Genomic DNA, 25,820 nt, shown 5'->3' with positions numbered 1-25,820 from the left:
TCTCTCTGCCCTCCTCTCCTCTGTCGGCTGCACATTTTCGACCTCTCTCCCTCACACTCGCTGTTCCTCTCTCTCCCCTTCTTACTTTTTTTTTTGCTGTGCAATCAACTTGTCAGTCAATTGTTGGAATTTTGTATTTTTGCTCTAGACACAGCTCACTTGCTCAAGGGCACATGCAAGCTCCCTCCTGAGGCGGGGATCGAACCAGCGACCTTCCGGTTGCTAGCCGGCCTCTCTTACCTCTAGGCTACCGCCGTCCCCCCACACCTACTCTCTCTCTTTCTCTCCTTCTCTCTCTCACACACACACATACACACACACACACACGCGCACGCACACACACACACAGAGACGTGCTGGCAGGCTGGGGCTCAGGCACCGGTGGAGCAGGCGTGGCCGGGGCACTCCTGTACTCCGGCCTCACGCAGGGCGGCCTGTCGCCCCGGAACACGCTGCTCGTCATGCTGGTCGTCCCCGTCGCCATGGTGATCAGGTGAGTTTCACACCGGCGACGTTTCACGCTAATGTTAACGAGATGTGTGTACCTGTGCCAGACGACAGCGAGAAATCACATCTCCCTTTTTTGTACCAATCGCTCCCCCCCCCCCCACCCTCTATCTCCTTCCTACGCTCTTTGTTTTCCTTCCTCATTCCCTCTATCTCCCCCTCCACACCACAGCTATTTTTCCCTCTTGGTCTTCCCCCCGTACTTCCCACAGTGGCAGTGTACGGAGGTGGGAGAGCCTCTGGTGGACAACGCCGAGGAAGAGGAGGAGCAGGAGAAAGGTGCTGAAGGTCTTTTGTGTCCCCCGCGTGTCCTCATTGTCCACCCAGAGAGGATTCCCCTGAAGTGTAGACTTGTTTACTCCCCCCAGAGAGGATTCCCCTGAAGTGTAGACTTGTTTACTCCCCCCAGAGAGGATTCCCCTGAAGTGTAGACTTGTTTACTCCCCCCAGAGAGGATTCCCCTGAAGTGTAGACTTGTTTACTCCCCCCAGAGAGGATTTCAAAACATAGAAGTAGTCCTATGAAGTAACCGTGGGTTCTAACGCCAATCCTGTGCTTTTCAAACACCACGTTGGGTTAGCGGACACTTGCAGGGAAGAGGGTGCATCCGCACACTCACTTTTTTTCACTCTATTTGATGATCTTCTGCTCCGGCACCTCAGCTAAGTCTGATAACGGATGAGCGGTGGTATTTTTCGCTATTTTGAGGGGAAAAGGGTGGAACATTCGGGACACAGTGTTGTCGGTTTATGTGCTTACAGGTTAACCACCTCTATGGTGTCTCGCCATTGGATGACAATTATCCCGTTGTCACAAGCATGAGTGTATCCATCTATGGAGAAGTGTTTGATATGTTATTGAATACCCATGCTGGCCATGTTTTTTTCCCTAATGCTATAGAAGACAAGCCTACTGGACCATTGTCCTTCATTGAGAAACTCCACGTTATTAAGGTGAGTACTGTCCAACCGGTTATTAAGGTGAGTACTGTACAACCGGTTATTAAGGTGAGTACTGTACAACCGGTTATTAAGGTGAGTACTGTCCAACCGGTTATTAGGGTGAGTACTGTACAACCGGTTATTAAGGTGAGTACTGTCCAACCGGTTATTAAGGTGAGTACTGTACAACCGGTTATTAAGGTGAGTACTGTCCAGCCGGTTATTAAGGTGAGTACTGTCCAACCGGTTATTAAGGTGAGTACTGTACAACCGGTGCAGTAGTTGTGAATACTATACTAATAGGCCCCCTCGCTTCTCTTGCTCTTCCGGTAATGACGCGGAGCTGATCAGACGCATTTGTTTGCTCCGCTACAAGTTTGAAATAAATTCTTAAAAGAAAGCTCACATTCAAAGATCTTACATTAAGAATTTTGTATTAAAAGGTTAGCCGCAAGAAATATACTATGCCACCTAAGAAAAAGGCCACCAAAGACATTACTACAGTGTTTCCTCCAGGATTTGTTACATTAGTGGCGGGGGGGTCCTCTTTCGCGTGCGCGGGATTTTTTTGTTGCGCGTGCACGTTTTTTTTTCGCGTGCACGCGCATAAAACGCGCACTGCCGCTCAAAACAAAGACGTAATTTCACTTTACCCACGCAATACCCACTTAAACATGTGGGAGGATACGTAACGGCGTTTAGTGACAGAACTTTCACTTTCATTCATGAAATTCACCCCGTCTGTGTTACGAAGCACTTGACTTTTGGACCATTGGGACTGACTTTAGCGTCATGTGCCATCAACGGGGGGAGATGCGACAAGAAATATGTCAGAATGCAGCACTATCATGCACAGATCAGCCTTATAACATGTAATGTTAGATATATATAACGTTAGACAGGGAGCGCAGATGCAGTGTTTCCTCCAGGCACGCGCGCTCAAAACAACGACCTAATTTCAACCAAAACTAGAGGGGATGGCAAAAAAAAATAAAAAATATACAGAATATAAACTTGTGATACCGGTTTCCATCCATCAGCTCTGAAGGTTTACGTTACTCACGGATCCAATGTCCTTCCAAACGAGCAGTCTTGGCTCCGTCTCAAACACAACTGGAAAAGTATGTCCAACTTGGCGAAAGTTTCCCAGTGTTTCCAACTTGCGCGAGTTCTTCAATTTGCGACAGTTTTTCAGCAGGGATGGTTGAGTCTGCACGGTTCACATGCCGGTTCACATTTAGACCAATCAGGAGTAGCCCTTGTGTCACGTTGTCAACTGAATGTTTAATGTCATTAATCTGATTTTGGATCAGCGGTTAGAGAGAGATGGGCGTGGATTTAGGTGCACTTATAGTCAACATCCATTATAGCGCTGATCTAGGATCAGATATATTTTAATCAGCTAAAATGTTCAGAGGTGGATATTATTTTTTTAATTTATTTTTGTGGACTGAATCAATTTGTGGCGGAGGAAATTCATTCGTGGCGGCCCGCCACCAATAAATGCATATAGAGGAAACACTGTACTATAGGCCTAATGACTGGTTCTGAGGATGAAAGCGCCGCGCGAGCTCCAGACAACACTGAGGAAAGCAGTACGAACAGTGCCGTGGGCTCGGAGGATATTCTCAAGGCCATCCTCGACATGAAAACAGAATTCTCTGGTAAACTCGAAAAAGTTTTGTCTGTAATGGACAATATCAGCAGAGAAGTCAAAGAGTGTGCTGGCCGAGTCTCACAGGCGGAGCTACGCATTTCGGAGGCCGAGGACAGCATCGGAACCCTGAACGCAACTACCAGCGCTCTGGAAGAAAAAGTTATAAGGCTCACCTCCAAACTAGTTGATCTAGAAGGCCGCAGTCGAAGATCGAACCTGAGGCTGGTCCACCTCGCGGAGGGTGCGGAGGGAAAAGATGCTTGCTCATTTTTGGAGCAGTGGATTCCCGACGCCCTGGATATGGGGACACTACGCTTTCCTTTGATCATCGAGAGAGCTCACCGAATCTCTGGCCCAAGGTCCAATCCCGACGCACCACCGAGGGCTCTGATAATGAAATTCCTAAACTACAAGGATAAGGTGCGCGTCGCGAATGCAGCCAGGGCGAAAGGGAGAGTTCTCTACAAGAATCAGCACGTTATGTTTTTCCCAGATCTACCCATGGAAGTTCATAAACAGCAGAAGCGATTTTACGGCGTTAAACAGCGGCTACGGGCCAAGGCTATCCGATATGGAATAATCTTTTTTGTTATAAACATTTGACTTTTTTCAAACGCCTAACTCTTAGCCTACTTCAACACGGCGAATAATAACGATTTATGCCGGCTTTGTTTGAAGAGGAAAGCGACGTCTAGAACACTATCTCCATCCCCTTTTTTTTATTACTTTTTTTTATTTCTTATTTGTGTGTGTGTGTGTGTGTGTGTGTTCTAGACACCTGTCCTTTTTTTCACAACGTTTAACTCTTAGCTGTACAGGACTATATGAACACGGCGAACAATGTAAGATCTTGGCTTGAATTATTTCTATGAAATTGGTCCTTGTTTAAAATGATATGCTACGCTTTCGTTTAATGCATAGACGATGAATTGTATGATATATGCTTGTTTTGTTTCATTTGCTCACTATGCTTGGGCTGTCATTAAAGTGAGAATAGAACTATGTACTTGTGGCGGGGCTGAAGATGTATAGAGGGTGTACAGAGAGGACAGAACCGCTGTACACGGAGGTGTCGTCGACACGGGGGGAGGGGGCGTGTCTGCTAGAGACATCGGGGGGAAGAGGGATTTGTGTTTGAGTGTCGGACATGTGTTTGTCTACAATGACGTGTTTTGGAACGTCTGTTGTGTTTTTTGTGTTTGTGTTTTTGGTGCTGTCAGAGGGTTACTGGTATATTAGGCTAATCCAATGTGCTGTTATTACGGGAGATTGTTTTTGTTTTTGGTCAAGAGTTGCCGCTAAATCTGATGACTAGTGTTAAAGTTAAAATAACATCCTGGAATTGTAGAGGATTAAATGAAATTGTCAAAATAAAACAAGTATTGGGGAGATTAAAACAGTTTCAGTCGAAGATTATATTCTTACAAGAATCTCATCTATTACCTGACGACATTCCTAAAATACGCAAGAGATGGCCTGGCCAGGTCATCTCAGCCTCATTTAGCTCTCATGCAAGGGGAGTTATCACTCTTATTCACAAGTCTATCCCATACCATATAGTGCAAACAATCTGTGATCCTGCTGGTAGATATTATCATACAGGGTACATTGTTGTCTGAGCAGTTGAATCTAATTAATGTGTATGGTCCCAACGAGGACGACCCAAAATGTTTCAATGATTTGTTTTTAACTCTTTCTAGACTACCAGGCAGATATATTATTGCAGGAGACTTCAACTGCATCCTAGATCCTGTTAAAGATCGAACCTCAAGGTTAACCATCTCAGAAACTTGCTAGGAAAACCATACAGCAGTTCATGAAGGATCTAAACTTAATAGAGATCTGGAGAGAAATGAAACCAGATGCTTTAGAATACTCTTGTTACTCCAGCACCCACCAGACATATTCCCGAATTGATTATTTCCTGATATCAGCGTCCTTGCGCTCTAAAGCCGAGGATTGCTATTACGATAGTATTGTCATCTCTGACCATGCACCAGCATCGCTTATCTATCTCGACACCAAACTAGTAGGTGACCCACCTAAATGGCGCTTTCAATCTAAATGGCTATATGATACTGAGTTTGTAGAGTATATCGGACAACAAATAGACTTATATTTTTCAGTTAACACAAATCAGACCTCAGCTTGCATTAGATGGGAAGCCTTTAAAGCTTTCCTAAGGGGGCAAATTATACGTTTCACCAGCTCCAAATCAAAGATTAATCGTCAAAAAATTTAACTGCTTGAAACTAAAATTAAAACTCTGGAGAACGAGATCTTTCTCACCAACTCTACTGATGCACACAAGGAGTTAATGTTACTTAGGGCTCAATATAACAACATATCTGCAGGTAAAGCTGCAGCAAGCTTACTGAGACTAAACCAGACATACTATGACCAGGGGGAAAAGCTGGGAAGTTGCTGGCCTGGCGGACCAAACAACAACAAGCAGAGAGGGCAATCAACTCAATTCAAGATGCAGAGGGAGTTGTAACGGTGGAGCCTCGGGAGATAAATAACTCTTTTAAATCTTTCTATGAAAAACTATACCCCTCAGAATATCCTCCTGAAAATACTACCCAGGCGAGTTTCTTAGATAGCCTAACGTTCCCCAATATCTCAGAAAAATCTAAAGTGACGCTTAACGCTGAGCTGACTCTGGAGGAAATCTCTAATAGGCCTGAGAATGGCCTTCTGCCCCCCTCTCTGATAGGAGCTTTGATTACTCTGATCTTAAAACCTGGAAAGTTACACACCAAATGTGACTCGTATCTAGGGTTGGGTACCGAAAATCGGTACCGGTAGGTACCGGTTACTTTACATTCGGTATGTACCCGTACCGAATCGCAAAGGAGATTTCGGTGCCTCATTTCGGTACTTTTCTATCTCGCGACGTCACATCGCCTGTTAAATTTCCACTCAGTGAAAGCAGCGAGTACGGAAGGATAACGAGAAGGTTGCTAATAGCAACTTCCGCTAGCGGGTTGGCGTAACGCGACGCTCGACTTATGGGTGCGTTCCGTAAACTTGTTCTGGAATTCTGACCACCACTCGTGGAATGCCTTCTGTCCAATCAAATGACTTGCTCCCCTTATGACGTCGGGCCCAGTGTGCGCTGCGACGCTCTCAGAGCGAGTTTACGAACGCAAGCCTTTGTTTGGACAGTGCACTCCAGGATTCGACGCGTCTGTTGATGACGTTGTGCGGATGTGTGGCTGCGTCTCTGCACGGTGGACAACATGATCGGGGATCTCTTGATATTCGGGTACTGTCCTTATCCTACTACTGTGTCTGAAAAATCTATCGTCATGTCAACATGGACCAGAGAGGGGGAGGGGAGTAGTAGCTGAGCGGCAACAGAGTTTGGATTTTGACGAGGTGGAGGGCTCCAGTTTATCAGAGTTATATTTCCTCTTGGTTCTGGGGGCTATGCAGGCCTCTTCACTAGATCCCTTTTCTAAGAATATTCTGATGTCCTTGAGGGTGCACCCCCAGCTTAATGGAGTCCCCAAGGCTCAGGAGTTTTATTTTAATTTATTTTAATTTGAGTGTATATTTAACTAATATATATTGTGCCTCAGCAATAAAAAAGTGAAAAGCTGTTTAATGTTGTCGACCGTGTTATTATTATATATATATATATATATATATATATATATATATGTCATTTAAAAAAATCTAAAGTACCGAATTAAGTACCGTTTTGGTACCGGTACCGTTTTTAAAGTATCGGTTAGGTACCGGTACCGGATAAAACCCAAACGGTACCCAACCCTACTCGTATCGCGCTATATCACTCCTTAACTCCGATACAAAAATACTTTGCAAAGCCCTTGCAAGGAGATTGGAGGGCTCTATTCCGGATATGGTGGGAAAGGATCAAAATGGCTTCATTCAGGGTCGGCAAGGTTTCCATAATATTAGAAGAGTGCTGAATATCTTATACGCCAAAAATGGGTTCTCAGACACTGCAATCCTGTCGTTGGACGCAGAGAAAGCCTTTGATAGGGTTGAGTGGCCCTACCTCTTTGAGATGTTAACCTTGCTTTGGCTGTGGGGAGAACTTTTGCAAATGGGTAAAACTATTATACACAAACCCAACTGCAGAGATCCTCACTACCAACACGGTATCAAACCCCTTTGCCATCGGCAGAGGCTCTCGGCAGGGATGTCCGCTCTCCCCTATCCTATTCCTTCTGGCCATTGAACCTTTAGCTATAGCCATTAGGACACACCCTAGTATCTCAGGCATTAGTATAGACAAGACGGACCATCGAATTGCCCTTTATGCAGATGATGTCATCTTGTTCCTTACAGACTTAAACAACTCTATACCTGCACTCCTAGACCTGATTAAAGACTTTGGGGTCTTTTCGGGATATAAAATAAACAACACAAAATCCTCAATCATGATGCTGAAGGAGGAGGAAAGACTCTGTCCTATACATGTCACTCCTTTTCTTAATACAACAGAAGGTTTTACCTACCTTGGTATTCACATTACACCAGAGATTGACCACATAGTCTCAATTAATTATGACCCTATCATGGAATCCATAATAAAATCGATAGATAGGTGGTCATCCTTACCTATATCCCTGATTGGTCCGATCAATATTCTAAAAATGAATGTTTTGCCAAAGCTGTTGTATCTATTTCAGAATATTCCTTTGCCCCCTCCAACATCGCTCTTTACAAAGCTTAAAAGAATGTTCACTTCTTTCATATGGACTGATAGACGCCCCAGAGTTCGCTTATCCTTACTGTACCTTCCATACCGCCGTCCATACTGTACCGCCCCGTCATCGTTCTAAGATCCAGTGATCTTGTCCGACTCACCATCCCCAAAGCCCGTACCGTTGTCGGTCGCAGCGCTTTCCGGTTCGCTGCAGCACACGACTGGAACACCTTACAAAACACCCTCAAACTCACCGCCCTCACCTCACTCACTGCTTTCAAACAAATCCTGCAGCGAACCATAGTCGATCAATGCACCTGTTGATCACCGTCTCTCACCCATCCCATAACCCATCACTGCCTCATTTTAAGTACCCCTGCTCCACTACCCCCGCTATCCCTCACCTCCGCTCTTCCTCACCCCTACCTCCTCCGTCTCTCTCCCCTCTCTCTGACTGTTAGTATTTTAATGCATCTGTATTTGCCAGTGTTTTATTGTTTATTGTATTACTTAGAGCCATTGCTTTTTGGTCAGGCTGCATTTGCAAGTAAGAATTTGTTCTTACATGTTTGCCTGGTTAAATAAAGGTAAACATATATATTTTTTTAAATGACAGAGGAGGTCTCCACCTGCCTAATATCCAGTGGTACTACATTTACATTTACATTTTTGGCATTTAGCAGACGCCTTATTCCAAAGCGACTTACAATCAATACATTTGAATACTAAGCATGTGAATCAGCAATCCACCATTCGTTGCAGGAAGAGTAATCTAGCTCGGGCCCGGGGCCACTGATAGAAGAAAAAACCTTCTCCCTATCGCCTTCTACTAAAACTTTTTTTTTTTTTTTTTCGGGAGAAACTGAGAAACAGTACAAGGGGGCAATAGAAGTTCTTAGGGACACAGTAGAGGGGAAAGCGGGTGTCTTTAGGAGACGTAGTGGTAAGGGTCAGAAGATGTCTCAGGAGGAGCAGTTAAGATGTAACCTGAAGAGATGGGTCTTCAGTCTACGACGGAAGATGGGTAGTGACTCAGCCGTTCTGACGGCCGTGGGGAGCTCATTCCACCAGCGGGGAGCCAGTGTTGTGAAGAGACGTGATCGGGCAGCCCGACTGCTGTGTAGAGGAGGTGGGGCCAGTCGGCCAGCCGAGGTGGAGGAGCGGAGTGAGCGGGCAGGGGTTTGGGGGGTTACCATTTCCTTCAGGTAGGCAGGGGCTGTCCCTTTAGCTGCCTGGTATGCAAGCACCAGGGTCTTGAATCTGATGCGAGCTGCTATCGGGAGCCAGTGCAGGGTGCGAAGGAGAGGGGTGACATGCGAGTATTTGGGGAGGTTGAATACCAGCCGGGCAGCAGCATTCTGGATGAGCTGCAGAGGTCTAATGGCTGAAGCGGGGAGCCCAGCCAGGAGTACATTGCAGTAATCCAGGCGGGAGATGACCAGTGCCTGGGTCAAGAGTTGCGCTGCCTCTCTGGTAAGGAATGGTCGTATCCTTCTGATGTTGTAGAGGAAGAATCTGCAGGAGCGAGCCGTTGCTGCAATGTTCTCCGCACAGGATAGTCGGTTATCCAGGATCACTCCAAGGTTCTTGGCTGTCAGGGAGGGGGTTACAGTAGAGTTCTCCACTGTGATGGAGAAGTCTTGGAGAGGGCAGGCTTTCCCGGGGATGAAGAGGAGCTCGGTCTTGTTAAGATTGAGCTTGAGATGGTGGTCAGCCATCCAAGTTGAAATGTCAGCGAGACATGCTGAGATACGGGTTGCCACGTGTACATCAGACGGGGGGAAGGACAGGAAGAGTTGAGTGTCGTCTGCGTAGCTGTGGTAGGAGAGCCCATGTGAAGAGATTACCGAGCCAAGAGACTTGGTGTAGAGGGAGAAAAGTAGGGGCCCTAGGACAGAACCCTGGGGTACTCCAGTGGAAAGGGTTCGTGGAGAAGACAGCGATTCTCTCCAGGTCACCTGGTAGGAGCGGCCCGCCAGGTAGGAAGAAAACCAGGAGTGTGCGGTGCCAGAGATGCCCAGGTCTGAGAGGATGGAGAGAAGGATCTGGTGATTGACTGTGTCGAAGGCAGCAGACAGGTCAAGGAGAATGAGAACAGAGGAGAGGGAGGAAGCTTGGGCAGAGTGGAGGGCTTCCGTGACAGCAAGGAGCGCAGTCTCAGTGGAATGCCCAGCCTTGAAGCCGGATTGGTGGGGGTCTAAGTGATCCATCTTCCGGAGATAGTCAGTCAGTTGTTTAGATGCCGCGCGTTCAAGGGTTTTGGAAGGGAAGGAGAGAAGGGATACAGGTCTGTAATTATGGACAGATGATGGGTCAAGGGTAGGTTTCTTGAGGAGAGGCTTGACTCTGGCTATTTTGAAGGCCGCTGGGACAGATCCTGTGGATAGGGAGGAGTTGATTAGGGTGGTAAGGTAAGGAAGGATGTCGGCGGAAATGGATTGGAGAAGGGGGGAGGGGATGGGATCAAGAGGGCATGTGGTTGCCCGCTTTGATGTGATAAGTGTGAGAATATCATCGGGGGAGAGGGGGGAAAAAGATGACAATCCAGAGACCGAGTGTCCAGGAGAGAGTTTGGAAGGGGTGTTAGCATTGTTAGTGGGAGGAGGGAGAGGTGGGGGGGAAAAGGTGCTGCTGATGTCGTCCACCTTTTTTTCAAAGTAGGTGACAAAGTCATCGGCGGACAGGGAGGAAGGAGGAGCGGGAGGAGGTGGATTAAGGAGTGAAGAGAAAGTGGAGAACAGTTTTCTAGGATTAGAGGCAGAAGAATGTATTTTGGAATGATAGTAGGATGCTTTAGCAGCTGATGCCGAGGAGGCGTAGTTGGCAAGGAGAGAGTGATAGAGGTTAAGGTCATCAGAAAGGCCAGTTTTTCTCCATTTCCTCTCAGCTGCTCTGAGCTCTAGTCTACAAGCATGTAGCGTTTTAGAGAGCCAGGGAGCTCGAGGAGAGGATCGAGCTGGCTTCAGGGTTAGTGGACAGAGGGTGTCGAAGGATGAGGTGAGAGCGGACAGGAGGGTTGAGGATGCCGCATCAGTGGATAGAAGGGAGAAGGATTCGACAGAGGGTAGGGAGGATAGGACAGAAGAAGAGAGGGTGATGGGGGACAGGGTACGTAGGTTACGACGAGAGGGTCTTAAGTGGTTAGAGGCTGAGAGGGAAGAGGACGTTTTGAGGGGAAGGGAGAAGGATATAAAGTGGTGATCAGAAACTGGAAGAGGGGTAACGGTAAGGTTGGAAGTGTGGGAAGATCTGGTGAAGACAAGGTCGAGCTGATTGCCTGCCTTATGAGTCGGAGGAGAGGGGGACAGGGTAAGGCCGAAGGAGAGGAGAAGGTCAAGTACTCCAGATGAGAGAAGCTTCTCAGATTGGAAATTGAAGTCGCCTAGTAGTACGAGCGGAGTGCCATCATCAGGGAAGTAGCTGAGAAGGCCATCCATCTCGCCTAGGAAGTCACCGAGCTGGCCTGGGGGGCGATAGATGACAACAATGTGGAGTTTCACCGGGGAGGAGACGAAAGCAGCATGAAATTCAAAGGAGGATATAGACAAGTGTGCCAGGGGAAGGACAGTATGTGACCACTTGGGCGAGATGAGGAGTCCTGTGCCTCCCCCTCGACCAGAGGGTCTAGGGCAGGGGTATTCAATTACAAATTCAGTTGGGCCAGATTTGAAAACCAAGAAATTTTGCTGGGCCAGACATTTTCAGCGACCAGTAGCCTAGGCACCAGGTAATGACACATTTCAAACCAACACAAATGAATGTAGGCCTAATGAAATACAAGCAGTTTATTTATAGTTTTCCTTTTAAATTAGGTAACATCTGACACAGGCACGTCAAAAAGACTTGACTGAACACAATAAAAGAGCTGTAATTGAACAGAACCTAATAGCAATACTTTTTTCACTTTCTAGGTAAAACAACAACATTTTGGTCTCAACTGACCCATGCACATCTTAAAGTGCATAAAAAAGTGTACAGTAGTATACCAATAAAAAAAAAGTCCTTTTGTAAAATAAACATTTTGGTCATAGCTGAACACAATAAAAGAGCTGTAATTGAACAGAACCTAATATCAATACTTTTTTCATTTTTTAGGTATAACAACAACATTTTGGTCTCAACTTGACCCATGCACATCTCAAAGTGCATAAAAAAGTGTACATATACCAATAAAAAAAAAGTCCTTTTGTAAAATAAACATTTTGGTCATAGCTGACCCAGGCACATCACAAAGTGCTTTTAACTGAATGAAAATAACCATCAATGCCTTGAGTGCACAATTAAACAAGTTACAGTTACAGTTAAACAATAACATTGAATCTAATCTAATCTAATCTTACCCCGCTGACTTTCTTAGTGTGAGAAGTGACATTTTTTATTCTGAACAAGAGCAGTGACATTTGGCTCATAAGATGTCAATGCAATCCGAAGGCATTGGTGAAGAGTACTGTTAGTCAGGGAACAACGAGAGCTGCTTTTTATTGTGTTCATGTGTGAAAAGCTTGCTTCACAGGTGTATGTTGATCCAAACATACTGAGCACATGGATTGCTACTTTCTTAATGTTAGTGAACTGGTGCACGTTGACATCACTCCAAAACTTCGCAGGTCCATTAGTGCGAAGCTCCTGTGCCATGGTTAAGGATGACTGCATGTCAACAAGTTCAAGTACGAATTTCCCCTCGTCGATGGAAGGCACCACTCCCTTTCCTCTGGTGGATAAGTCCCCTTCTATTGCAGCAGTGAACGGGTCTCTGGCAAAGCCCATCACCTCTGCGGGCAGAGCAAGCCCATCCAGTCGACCAGCAAAGTTCTCTTTCAACCTCGCAATGAAATCAGTCATCACATCTGTGATTTGTGCCGGGGATGAGACGCATTTGCGGAGCGTTGGAAAATGCAGCATTCTGCCGGTGCACAAGTCGGCCGCGAAAAGGTCCAGTTTGATTTGAAACGCGCGCGTCTGTTCCACAAGATCAATCACAGTTTTGTCTCTGCCTTGTAGCCCCACATTTAGGTCATTCAGGTGTTTGAACATGTCGCTCAGAAAGCAGACATCAGCCATGAAGTTGTCGTCCAGTATGCGATTCAAGTGTGTTTCTGCCTTCGTTTGCTTGCTGCGGAGGAGGAAAGTTGTAATCTCCTCTCTGAGATCACAGAAACGCTCCAGTGCCTTGCCTTTGGACAGCCACCTGACGTCGTTGTGCAAAAGCAGGTCGTGGTGCTCAGCAGACATTTCTGACAGCAGCTTGCGGAATAAGCGATGTTGGAGGCTCGAAGTGGAGCGAATAAAATTAATTGTAGCCATCACGTTGTCCATTGTTGTTTTAAGCTCCCCGCTGAGTTTTGCGCACAACACCGTCTGATGCACAATGCAGTGTAAGGATGTTATCTGAGGTGCAACAGCGGACCAGCGTGCTGTCAAACCATTTACTCTCCCTGTCATGGATGGAGCCCCATCCGTCACAAGCATTCCCACACGCTTCATATCTAGACCATTGTCTTTGAAAAATTCTGAAATGTTCTTAAAGACTATCTCGCCAGTTGTGTGTCCTTCTAACGGCAGTAAACCGAGCAATTCCTCTCGGAAGCATTTGCCGTCAAAAAAACGGACATATATGCACAATTGTGCGATATCGGTTCTGTCTGTGGACTCGTCTACTGCTATAGACATAACATCAGCTTTCTTCAGTTCTTTTAACAGTGTTTCAAACACATCTGTAGCAAGAATTTCAACCCTGCGAATGTTTGAAGTGTCTGACAGGGGAACGTTTTTAATAGCAGATGACACACTCGTTTTAATTTTGCTGTCAATTATCACTTCATCTATGACGGCCAGCATACAGTCTTTCATGGTTTCAGAATCAGTGAATGGCCTTTTCTTCTTTGCTAAGATCCAGGAAACACGAAGGGATGCTGCTGTACCTCTCTCTTGGGCTGTGCATGTCCGTACCATCGTTGTACAGCTCCGATTGTAGGATGCAATCAAACTCTGCACTTTTGCAGCCCTCTCCTGAGATCCCTCTGGAAAGTTGGCCCGGAAAGTCGGGTGTTTCTCGATGTGGTGCCTCCGAATATTGTAATCTTTAAGTACCGCAACGCACTCATTGCATATTAAACACATCGGTTTGGCATTTGGACTTTGTGGTAAAATAAACACGTATTTTTCAGTCCAGGCAGAGTTAAACCGACGGTTTTCATCGTCAATTTTGCGTTTCAGGGTGATGAAAGTCGAAGACATTTTTGGAGTTGATATCGGACTTCTAGCTAGCCTGCCTACAGAACGTGAATATAACGCTCTAGCAACAGTCTACCCAATCAGGGCATTGTTTGTTAAAGTGTGTCTAGCAACGTTATATTAAACAATGCCCTGATTGGGTTGACTGTTCACACGCTCACACGTCACACCTTGCCACGCCCAATGCGTGATATTTGAGAGCCCTGGTGTTATATTCACGTTCTGTAGGCTACTATTGTATTGTAACGATCCTGTATGAGGCCCGTTAACAGCTCCACCAAGGGAGTTAACTCTCTTGGTCTAATGGTTAGCGCGGTCGTCGGTTATGCGGGAGATCGGGGTTCGATTCCCGCATGGGGCGAGTTACACTACCAAGTCTCCGTTCGCTACAGTATGAACACTCGCGAAATACGTTTTTCTCTGCTTTTATGGCTGGGCCAATCGGGGGTCGCGTCTGGGCCGCATGCGGCCCGTGGGCCGCTAATTGAATAGGCCTGGTCTAGGGGAATGAGAAAAGGAGTAGGCGGCAGAGAGGGCTGCCGGTGTAGCTGTGTTTTCTGGTGTGATCCAGGTTTCAGTGAGAGCAAGGAAATTGAGGGCCATAAGAGATGCATAAGCTGAGATAGCGTCAGCTTTCCGGACCGCCGACTGGCAATTCCAGAGACCGCCTGCGGCGATAAAGTCATGGTCAGTAGAAAGAGGTGGGTAGATGAGATTGGAAGGGTTGCGAGGGGGGGTGTAGCATCTAGGTGTCCTCCTGAGTGTCAGAAGAACAGGAATAGGGAGAAAGCACATTGGGATATAGGTCCGTAGAGGGGAAGAGGGCTAATGAACCAACAGAAGTAGGGGTAGCTAAGTGCACTCAGTAGACCGATGTGCCAAGAGAAGACAGCAACACTACAAACACTGGAAGAGAAGGTACTAAGTACCCTGGCTTCCTCTCCGGCCTTCCTCGATGGACCACAGATAGACTCCCTTGTCTTGTTGTCACGACTACTACTGGGCTGCTCAGCTTCGCTCTACTATGTATTACTTTAGTTCTGACTACATCCCTTCGTGGCTAGATATTGAGCTGTCCTCTGTTACTCCGAAACTACCCCTTAATCTATTTATCTACTCAGCGGATATTAAGAAACTGAGAAAACAAACAAACAATCCCTTTGTTCTTAACACAATTAAAGTCTGGTATGAGGTGCGGAAATTTCTTGGTGAAACACAATCTCCGTCAGGTTTCACTCCTATTTGGGGAAATCAAAGTTTCATTCCAGGGAGAGAAGATTCGGGTTTCCAAATATGGGCCAGTAAGGGCTTAAGGAAAGTACAAGATTTATATAAAGAAAGTACTTTCATGTCATTTGAACAACTTATTGCTAAATTTGATATTACTAGAAAACACTTTTTTAAAATATTTGCAGCTAAGGAGCTTCCTCTCAACTGCCCAGAATGATTATTTAAAAGAACCCCCACTGTCCACTTTAGAAAGAACCATATCGTCCAATTGTAACGGTAGGGGAAGAATATCCGCTATATGTATATCATGTTAGAGACTGGCTCATCAGACTCGTCCATAGACAAACTAAATGCTTGGAGGGAAGAATTTCAGGAGGATATCACTTTGGACGAATGGAGTAGTATATGCACAAAGGCTCAGACACAGACTGTGAACACACGACTAAAGCTATTACAATACAACTGGCTGATGCAAACCTATGTGACCCCTGTTAAATTAAATAAGTTTAATAACAATAATCCAGATGTATGTTTTAAGTGTAATACATGTAAAGGTACTTTATCTCACTGTCTCTGGGACTGCGAAAAGATCAAAGATTTTTGGAAGGAGGTATCTCAAATGATATTCCAGATAACATCGGTCTCCTTACCTCTCACTCCTAAAGTGTTTATCCTGGGGTTGTACCCAACTCATCTTCGTCTACAGCAATACCAACAAACACTCATAAATATGAGCCTGTTGCAAGCAAAACGGTTAATAGCTTTGGCTTGGAAAAATGTGAACAGGCCCAGTATTGCCCGATGGCTTAGGGAAATGTCATCCTCTTTAACAATGGAAAGGATGACATACATGATTAAAGGTAAACAAGACTCCTTTAACACTAGGAAAGCCGTGAGGTGTCATCGGGCACCAGTGAGTACAAAAAAAATTCTACCATTGCACTCGATCAAATGTCAGGACTTTCCTTTCATGACTTTTCATAGATATGTGCGTTCTACCACCCAGCATCTTTACATTTTCAAAATCGAGTTAGTATAAAGCGATTTTGCAGTATTTCTGTGTGTGCCTGTGTATTTGCCTTGGGATTCGGCTGCCATCTTTTTCTCCAAGGCTGCAATTCTCTTTTATATCAGCAGAGGTAGCAAGGGGGCACACACTGTGCTCAACCTTCAGGCTTCAGTGCTGAATTAGATACAGTGGATAAGACTGATATTTGTAACATAATGGGCCGGTTTCAGAGACAAGGCTTAAGCCTAGTCCTGGACTAAATCACACTTTCAATGTAAAATCTCCATTGAAGATGTTTTTTAGTCTAGGATAAGGCTTAAGCCTTGTCTGTGAAACCGGCCCATTGTGTTTATATATAGGCTATATATAACAATAGTGATACATAAGATATGTATATGTACAGACAGTTATGAAAATGATAAACTGTACAGTATGTCTCCCAATCCCTTCAGATTTGTTGGAGCTGAGGGTTTTTTGTCACAGCGGGTTTACCCAAGTTCCATGCAATAGTGATAAGATATTATGATATGTGTAGCCTATGTACAGTTATGAATGATACACTGCACAGTATGTACCTATCAAGTTGTGTGGTGCATGCATAGCTACTGCAGCAAAGTAATTGGAGTAACCTAAGTTTAATTATGCCTGTACTCATCAACGAATATTATATAACGAACGGATATTTATAATATTGTATATAATGTTTTTTTTGTATATAATGTTATTGTATAATGTTTTTTTCTGAGTGGGGCAGTCCCACTCATAGTTTTCATGTTATTGGACTGATATAGTGAAGACAGACAGGAAAGTAAGGAGAAGAAGGGCCGACATATGTGTGCACGACCACGGTGCTAGACCACTGGACCATGTTAGGCCACCAGTATATTGATAATTGACAATAATATATTGAGGGTAATCTTATTCTCTAATTGTTTCTTGATCGTTTCCCATCAGCAAACAATAGCTGCCAATTCATGAGGGAGCCAAGCGGGTTTCAAAGCTGCCAAGCAGGTTTCAAAGCTTACAAGCTTACAGCAGTCGATTGTCTGCTGATGTTACGGCCGGCGTGAAGTTCACGACAAATAAACAGACGTTGTGAAGCTCATAACTATGATAACACAATATTGCAATATTTATTACTATTATTTTTGTATAATAATAATCAACCATCATTCGTTAGTAATGAAAACTCCCGCAGTCCCGATCAATCTCCTCTCCACTTTACACATTACATAACCAAGATCTCTTTTGACATCACAACAATGTCAACACAATCACAACAGAATCTTATTTTATCCAACCAGGTTTTATATTTTGATTATGACATCATGCATTTCAACATTGTCACACTTTTCATTACCCACATTAGCGGCATCAAAAATGATGGGCTGGGCGTGCGAGGGAGCGTGCTTATTCTGGCAGATTGTGAAATATTAAAACCAATAACATTCTGAATGATTTATCATTCTGTACTCTTTCTCTCCTTTCTTTCATGTATTTTCTTTCAGCTCTTTTCACTAATATAGGTGAAACTAAGCCGTTGATCTGTCTGTGTTTAAAGACTGGATCTTAAAGGACACCCACTCCTCAGATATGGACACTCTTTTTTCTGTGAGGATGGCAGTTGATTTTATGGACCTGCAAATAGCACAACCTGGAAGTAAACAAAACCACGACTAATTAGCATCATCATACACGTTTTGTATCTATATTAGCAATAACATCTGCTGAACAGGGCCAACATTTTAATTAAATTAAATCTAGTATTTAATAAACTGTTTACAATCTTCACACCATGGCTAGCAAATGCTTGAAAAGCAGATAAAAGGAGGAAAACATTACACTCTTTCAATAGCTAATTATCTGACAACTATTGATAACTAACATTACAATATAGTAATTGAATGGTAAATGTCTTACATTAATGCACATTAAAGATGACCCTGAATTAACTCTCATTTGCATAGTCATTGACTTTATGAATTTCAATTGTTTATATCAGCTTTGCCTTTTCATGTGTGCTGATATTACCTAATTTTCTGTCCCTCCACTGTAACCAAGGATGCCTTGTTTTAAATTTCTTAGCCTGACTTTCTCAGTTGTCTCATCGTCTGAAACAAGGAGATATAAACATCATATTCTGTTTGTTTTCTACTGCACACAGACACACACGCACATGTTCTAAGTTCTCTCTCCCCTTCCCCCGCATTCATTGATCCATCATCACACTACTATTCTGACAGAGAATAACTATACAGAGAATATTAACGCAGCTAACGTTAGTGAAGTTAGCTAGCTAGTTCTAGATACAATTCAATATACCAACAATAATACCCTGCTGTTACGGTTTACGTTAATGATAACGCATATCATATGGTACTTTCACTTACCACCAGGTGACGTTACGATGGCATCGGGTTGGTGCTGGATAGCATTAGCCTCATCATCTGGCTCTTTTTCTGTAACATTCATGTCAGTGTCAGTGTCACCAGAAGCGGCAGTAGCTTCAGGGGAAGGCTTACTAAAACACTAAAAAAGTGTCGTTTGCTTTCGCTTCATATCTGGGAAGTTTTGAAAGTTCTGTCACAATAAGCGTTATGGTGCGGCACAGGTGTGTATTTGGTACAGCTAGCGGAGTGGTTAGGCACGGCGGGTAAAATATACAAACGCGGAGTAATACAAGATGTGTCAAGATTCCAGTTAGCCGGCCCGTGCGTATGGATATTTGTACGTCTGGAACTCAAACTGACCAATAGAGACATGAATGGACCGGATCTATCTGTTGTATATAACACCGTTACGTATCCTCGCGCATTTTTTATTGGGTATACGTAATCTCGCGCATTTTTAAGTGGGTATACGTAATCTCGCGCATTTTTAAGTGGGTATACGTAATCTCGCGCATTTTTAAGTGGGTATACGCAAATCCTTGGCCATTCTTAGTGGGTATACGCAAATCCTTGGCCATTCCTAGTGGGTATACGGCGTAGTCCCGCGTATCACGTAGACTACACCACTGGTATTAATGTGTGTCTGTCTTTCTTTTTGGATGTTGTGTTGTCCTAATCTCAAGAAAAATAATAAAAATATTTGAAAAAAAATAATAATAGGCCCCCTCTCACAATAGATTCTACTTGTTTACGATGCCTTTTATTACGGCGCAGTTCAGGGGTCATGTTTACCTAAAGCCGGACAGACTGCACAATGATTTCAGTGACGAATTAGCCAAATGTAAGATACTCAAAAAGCCTGTAGGGAAGACTTCGGCGGGTCGGAGCCCCTTTTGCTGGTGCTTTGCAGCTCTCGCTGAAAGAGGAAGGGACGATGACTAATTCCTATGCGTCATTGTCGTTCTGCTTTAATCCCGCCCCCAGGGCTTGCTGAGGTTTGTTGTTCCTCTGGGAGTCGTCTACTTCGCAGAGTACTTCATCAACCAGGGTCTGGTGAGTAGGCCTCTGTCGCCCCCTGTCATCTCCACCGTGTTACTGCACCTAGTTAGGACAGATATTATACAGTATAACTTATCCTGACAACTCTTATCTAACAAACACTCATTGTTGGACATAAGTTGCATCTATAGTGAAGTCATTAGGCAGATGCTCTTATCCAGAGGAACTTCATGAGAGGGGTTTTCCCCTAAGTAAGATGAAAAAGAAACCCCTTATGTAAAGCCATCTTAAAATAATAGAATTACCTGTTATTATTATTCTGTATGAATACAGACTGGTTACTGTTTACTCTTGATAGTAATATAACGGCAATGTACACGATGTAACAGGTACTGCAGGCAATGGCTACAGCTCACTTTATTCTATAATACAGGAATGACAACAAGCGGCCAGTACAACCCCAATGACCCAAATGCGGGTGCACGCCCCCAGGCGGCAGGAGTGGGAATAATAACAAACCACAGCCACATACATCACAATTATACTATAGCAGCCACAATGTTATGAATTGAAATCATAATTATTATTTTTTGTTAAGACCACAAGTGTTCACTGTTGTGTGTGTGTTGTGAAGATGTGTTCTTGTACTAATCCTCATTTTTCCAACTACCTTCCCAGATGGAGCTCCTGTATTTCCCTAAGTTCTCTCTCTCTCTCACGCAGAGCAGTATCGCTGGTCAGTATGATTCAGAATCCCATAGCACAACATATAGTGCAGCATTGGTTCATTACAAGGCACAATGGCACATGAAAACTGTTCTCTATTTCAACATATTTAAACATAGACATTTGATCTTCATTTTTAACAATATTGAGAGATGGAGGTAATATAACTAAACAAATAAAACTGAAAAGAAATGTGAGGGAAAAGTTAGGACACCCCCACATTTATTACTACTTAAAATGGCTCAAATTAGAATCATGTGCACCACATCAGGTGCAAATGATTAGAACACAGGGATTAAAGTTCTCCGTCGCTACGATGGATTTCCGTCAATTTATTCCAAGTTGCGACGGATTTATTCCAAGTTGTGACGGATTTTACCTGGTGTAATATGATTTGTAGGGCCCTATTATGCACTTCATAAGTCTTAAGCAATAAGACGAGGCGGTAGATCTAAACTTGGACGTGGAGGCGTGGTCAAGGCCACTTTGCTATTATGCGTGCGGTAGTGGGCGCCTAAAACCCGGCGCTAAGCCCAGAAATTAGTCATGGGTGTGTTTTGGGCGTCTTCTCAATCAACCCAATTTGACAAGCCATTCCCTTTAAGAACCGGCTGCGTTAAGTCATTAGCGCTATGCTATTATGGAAGTCCTAAGAAGGAGGTCAGCGCGCTTCTCTGCAGAAGAAAGTAACAAGCTCGTGCATGAGGTCAAGGCTCGTCAGTTCGCAATCTTTGGAACGGCGCGAAATCCTCCCCGAGCCGAGGTGGTGAAACAGGCGTGGGAAGAAGTAGCAGCGGCCGTGTTTGAAAACGTGCATGAAGTCTAGCGCCTAAGAACTTTTCAAACCACTTCTTAGCGCTAGGCGCAAACTCAGATCGCATAATAGCAGGGGCGCCTAACGCACTTCATTAACATATGAACACTCCCACAATGAGTAATATATGCACGGGAGTCTTACGTCTTATGTGTGGGCGCCTAGGGACACCTGCATAATAGCAGTAGCGCGTATGAAGCGCATAATAAGGGTGGCGGTAGGTCTTAACCTGGCGGTGCGTCTTAATTAAGACTTAAGACGGCAAGTTAAGAAGTGCATAATAGGGCCCGTAGAGGCATACAATCTATTTTGATGTCGGTATTAGGTATATAAATGATATATAATAGCCTACATATAGGCCTTTATTGGCTACAACTATGCGACAGTAACAGAGCGGGGTGACTGACGCTGAACCCCTCATAGTGATAAGTAGGTGGACATGGTGCGTGGTGCTGAAATAGCCGACATGCGGTGTGTAGTTTGAAAAAAGTAACGCCAGCTCAGTAAATCATTCAAACTTAATGTTTACTTATAGGCTATGTGACTGCACCACACATGTGAACAGTAACAAAGCAAATGCAGTTTAATTTGATGAAAAACATTGACAACAAAATCGGCGCAAAAAAAAAAAAAAGCTGAATCCGCTTGATCATGGAGGGCGAGGGGTGGTGGTGCATAGGCTGCCTATGCTCCTGAAACGACAGAGCAAACACGCTACCTTACTAGGGATAATAATTACAATGAGCCATTCATTAAAAATAGAAAAAATAATATTAGGCTATTAAATCTCACTTAATGAGAAAACTGGCATCTCCCATCGGTCACTATTTGTTATCTGGTGATATGGACGTCTTTGAGTGTCTAGAAAAGCGCTATAAGTCTAATGTATTATTATTTTTTATTATTATTATGGACGTCACTTTAATCCGGCAGTTCTCAAGGTTTTTATGCACCAATCGATTCCTCTAGCGCGTCTTTATCGCATTCATTGATGAAAAGGACGACTCGCATATATAGGTGGAAGGGAACATTCATTGTGAGCACGTAAAATGTGAGTCTCACAACGGCTTTGCATTGATGAAACCAGGTAGGATGAACGCATAGTTCGCTGTCCATTCCTGTTTAAATGCCCTGTTTTCACCGTCAACTTTCCTCTTTAGACCTTTGGAGAGTGACATTATGTTTCTCTTGCTAGCTAGCAGATAAATGTTTAGCTAACTTCACCCGACACGCAAACAACCAATCCAATAATAATGTGACCTTGTCTGGGAGGAGGGGGGAATAATTATCACAATAAAAGTATGTTAAATAATTATTAGAATAAGTTAGGCTGCGCTACATCGTCAGTCCACACATTTATTATTCAAAAATATGGAAAAGGGCGAAACTACGTTTCAACGTTGTTGAGAATCACAACACAAACTCGCTATTCAAGTCCAAAACACTGCAACGTAATGGATTGGACTGCTACCTAGTTAACTAGAACACTACTGTACATTGTTTAGCAGGCTCACAAAACAAGCTGTGTTAGTTGACTAGCGATGTGTCATTGATTTTCTACAACGCGGAAATGTATTTACATTTTTCGAAAGAAAAGTCAAAGCATTAGAACGTAGAACGGAAAAACGCACGCGCGCTTTGCGCACGGAAAGCCACCGCACCGGCCCCGATTTGGCCAGAATTGTTTTTTCCGTCAGGAGATTTTGTTTTTGCTTTAATCCCTGAGAACATTGTTAGAGAGGATTTTGGAGGAGCCTGTCTTATTTAAACCTCAGACATTTAGTTTGGTTTGCTCTTGATTGTTGAAGTTTACCAAATTACCGGTACTCTTGTTTTGTGTGTGTGTGTGTGTGTGTGTGTGTGTGTGTGTGTGTGTGTGTGTGCATTCTCAGGTACCAGACGCTGTACCAGGTGGGGGTGTTAATCTCGCGTTCCTCTCTCTGCTGTGTGAAGATCCGCAGAATTTGGGTCCTCTCCCTGCTGCAGGTAAGGGAATGGTGGATGAAAAGAAAGAGAGAGAGAGAGAGAGAGAGAGAGAGAAGGTAGTGAAACTTTCTACACACTACGCAGTTTTACCAATCTTGCGGTCAGAAAACCTTTCACACCACAGGAGACAGGGAGGAATAGAATGTACATGGGTAACAATGTCATATCAAACATGATCTGATATGGTGCCAAATAAAAATATGAAATCCCTGTACTCCAAATACCTTCTAGGACGAGAAGCGCCTGTTCAGCTACATCCATGTTCGGCTTACCAAAAACTATAGGTTAGAAATGGATATGTAATTTAATTTTAGGATGAAATATGCATACTGTATATATGTAATACTTTTCCTCTCCGTATTTCTTTACATTGTTTGATCCCACCTGTCTTTCCACTCTCAACTCTATCCAACCGCCTCCTTCCACTGCCTCTGTCAACCCTCTCTCTCTCTTTTTATCTCTCTTTCTCACTTGTCTATGCCCCCTCCCTCTCTCTCTCTTTCAGTGTGTGAACGTGGTGCTGCTGTCTCTGTCTGTGTACTACCAGTTCCTACCCAACCCATGGCTGGTGTTTGGAATAGTACTCTATGAGGGGCTGCTGGGAGGAGCCGCATACGTCAACACCTTCTACTTAATCAGCAAGGAGGTGAGTCGGTCGACTGTGGTGGAGTTCTGTTTTGTGTCCGTCTACCTACATTTCATCCAAAGCGACTTACAATTAGAGATTGCTCCAGGGCACACTAAGTGGTGATGTTCCCAGGAGAGATTTGAGGCCTTCTGATCACCAGTCCAAGTCACTATCCACTAGGCCACCACTACCTGTTCTTCATGTCCCCTCAAATGGAGCTGCAGGAGTGTCTGTTGTCGCCGTTGCTATAGCGCTCAAAGCCTCAGCCCATTTCCAAGGCGATCACGCGTTATGGTGTTGAACATTAGGTATCCCTTTACGCAGATAATCTCTTGCTCTATATAAGAAACCCAGTGTCTCCCATCAGGGTACAAATTAAATTTTCTGAAAAGTTAATGTTTTCCAATTAATACTCTGGCCCAAAAAAATCTAATTCTTCAATTCCCTTTCGTCTGTCTAATTTTGGCTTTAAATCTGGGAATCAAGATTACCTGCACACTACCCTGCCTTTTTGAATCCGACCTTGCCCCATTAGTAACCAACATGAAGTCAGACTTTCAGCGTTGGAGCAGTCTACCCCTTTCACTCTCAGGAAAAGTGCAATGTGTCAAGATGACCATTTTACCCACGTTTTGGTATGTTTTTCAATGCCTTCCTCTGTTTTTACCCAAGTCTTTTTTTTTCGCACTTCAGGCATGATCAGGCAATCACTACATTTATTTTGGGGGGAAAGGTTCCTAGAATCAGCAAAGTTATTTTGCAGCGACCAAGGAATTGTGGCGCCTCGCACTTCCTAATTTTATGCACTACTACTGGGCTGCCAACATTAAAACAATTATTTGCTGGTTAAAATCTCCTGAGAATATCTGGTATAGCCTAGAGGCGCAGTCATGCCACTCATCCTCCCTATCTCCACTGGTTTACTCCTCTCTTCCTCTGTCTCCCTCCCGCCACTCCTCAAACCCTTTGGTGCTGTCCACTCGAAAGACATGGATACAGTTCCACCGTCACTTTAAGTGGAGCCTATTAGTGGGCCTATTAGTAATAACCATTTATTTACTCCCTCCATTCTGAACTGAACTATTACCCACCGGAGCAGATTGGGTATCAATTGTTTCAAAGACCTTTATGATGATGATAATTTTGCCAGTTTTGATTCTTTATGTCTCAAATTTAGTCTGCCACGTTCAAATTAGTTTCGTTATCTTCAGGTCTGTCATTTCGTACACACACAGGGATTGTAACACCTAGTCCTATTAAGCAATATTTTATTTGTATTATTTTTTCTCTAGCTATTTACTGCTCACTTAATTGTCAATATTATTGCATTGGTTTTTGTGAGTGTTGTGTTGTCTTTTCTGTTGTCGCTGTGGGGGTGGGTGGGACCAGAGTAGGGGTGGGAAAAAGAAAATGTGAAAGAAATGGTGAATGTAAACTTGGGTGAATGTAAACCGTGTTGTTTGCTCATGCTTCTCACCAATTAAAAATGTAAAAAAAAGAAAAGAAAAGAAAAACAGACTAGTGTGAGTGTGAGTCCCCTAACCTCTCTCTCTCTATCGCCCCCTGTAGACTGGAGACAGACACAGGGAGTTTGCCATGGCTGCAGCCAGTGTGGGAGACAGTCTGGGCATCGCCCTCTCCGGCCTCACTGCTTTCCCCGTCCATAGATACTTCTGCTCATTATAAGACAAAGAGATGGAAGAGTTGAATAGTGGGAAGTGCAGAGGTAGCATTATGCTCTACTGTGCCTTGGATTGACTTCATATCACATTGCGATACATGGCAATTTATTTTACGTCAACAGACTAACTTTTACCAATGGGGAACCAAATTAGGAGTGTGTAGTGGGGCCTTTGTGGCTGTTAAATCTCTTTCCAGGATGCAGATTTAGCCTTCTAACCCTCAATTTATTTTTTATTTATTTTTAAATCTCAATGGAGATTCACCTCTCTTCATTTGTATTCATCCCTTTTTCCACCATCACCAGAAAGTTATTTTTATTGATTGCCTTTGCTAAA

General features: G+C 44.1%; 1 protein-coding gene across 1 annotated transcript in view; it reads left to right on the top strand.

Moving 5' to 3' along the window:
* LOC308150187 (battenin-like) overlaps nucleotides 1-25,501 on the top strand; it is a gene marked incomplete at its 5' end in the record, with an annotated part of 43,798 nt that extends 18,297 nt beyond the window's left edge. The window contains 9 exon segments of the mRNA XM_080523046.1: nucleotides 350-493; nucleotides 680-795; nucleotides 1,408-1,460; nucleotides 19,634-19,702; nucleotides 20,327-20,353; nucleotides 20,356-20,384; nucleotides 23,081-23,174; nucleotides 23,680-23,820; nucleotides 25,372-25,501. Of these exon segments, the coding sequence (XP_080379172.1) occupies nucleotides 350-493; nucleotides 680-795; nucleotides 1,408-1,460; nucleotides 19,634-19,702; nucleotides 20,327-20,353; nucleotides 20,356-20,384; nucleotides 23,081-23,174; nucleotides 23,680-23,820; nucleotides 25,372-25,488 (790 nt within the window). The 3' untranslated portion in view covers nucleotides 25,489-25,501.
* Between the last annotated feature and the right edge of the window lie 319 nt (nucleotides 25,502-25,820).

This window comes from Nansenia antarctica (assembly GCF_963989245.1).
Source record: "Nansenia antarctica genome assembly, chromosome: 2".
In the NCBI taxonomy this organism is placed as follows: domain Eukaryota; kingdom Metazoa; phylum Chordata; class Actinopteri; order Argentiniformes; family Microstomatidae; genus Nansenia; species Nansenia antarctica.
This window is presented reverse-complemented; position numbering and strand designations above follow the sequence as displayed.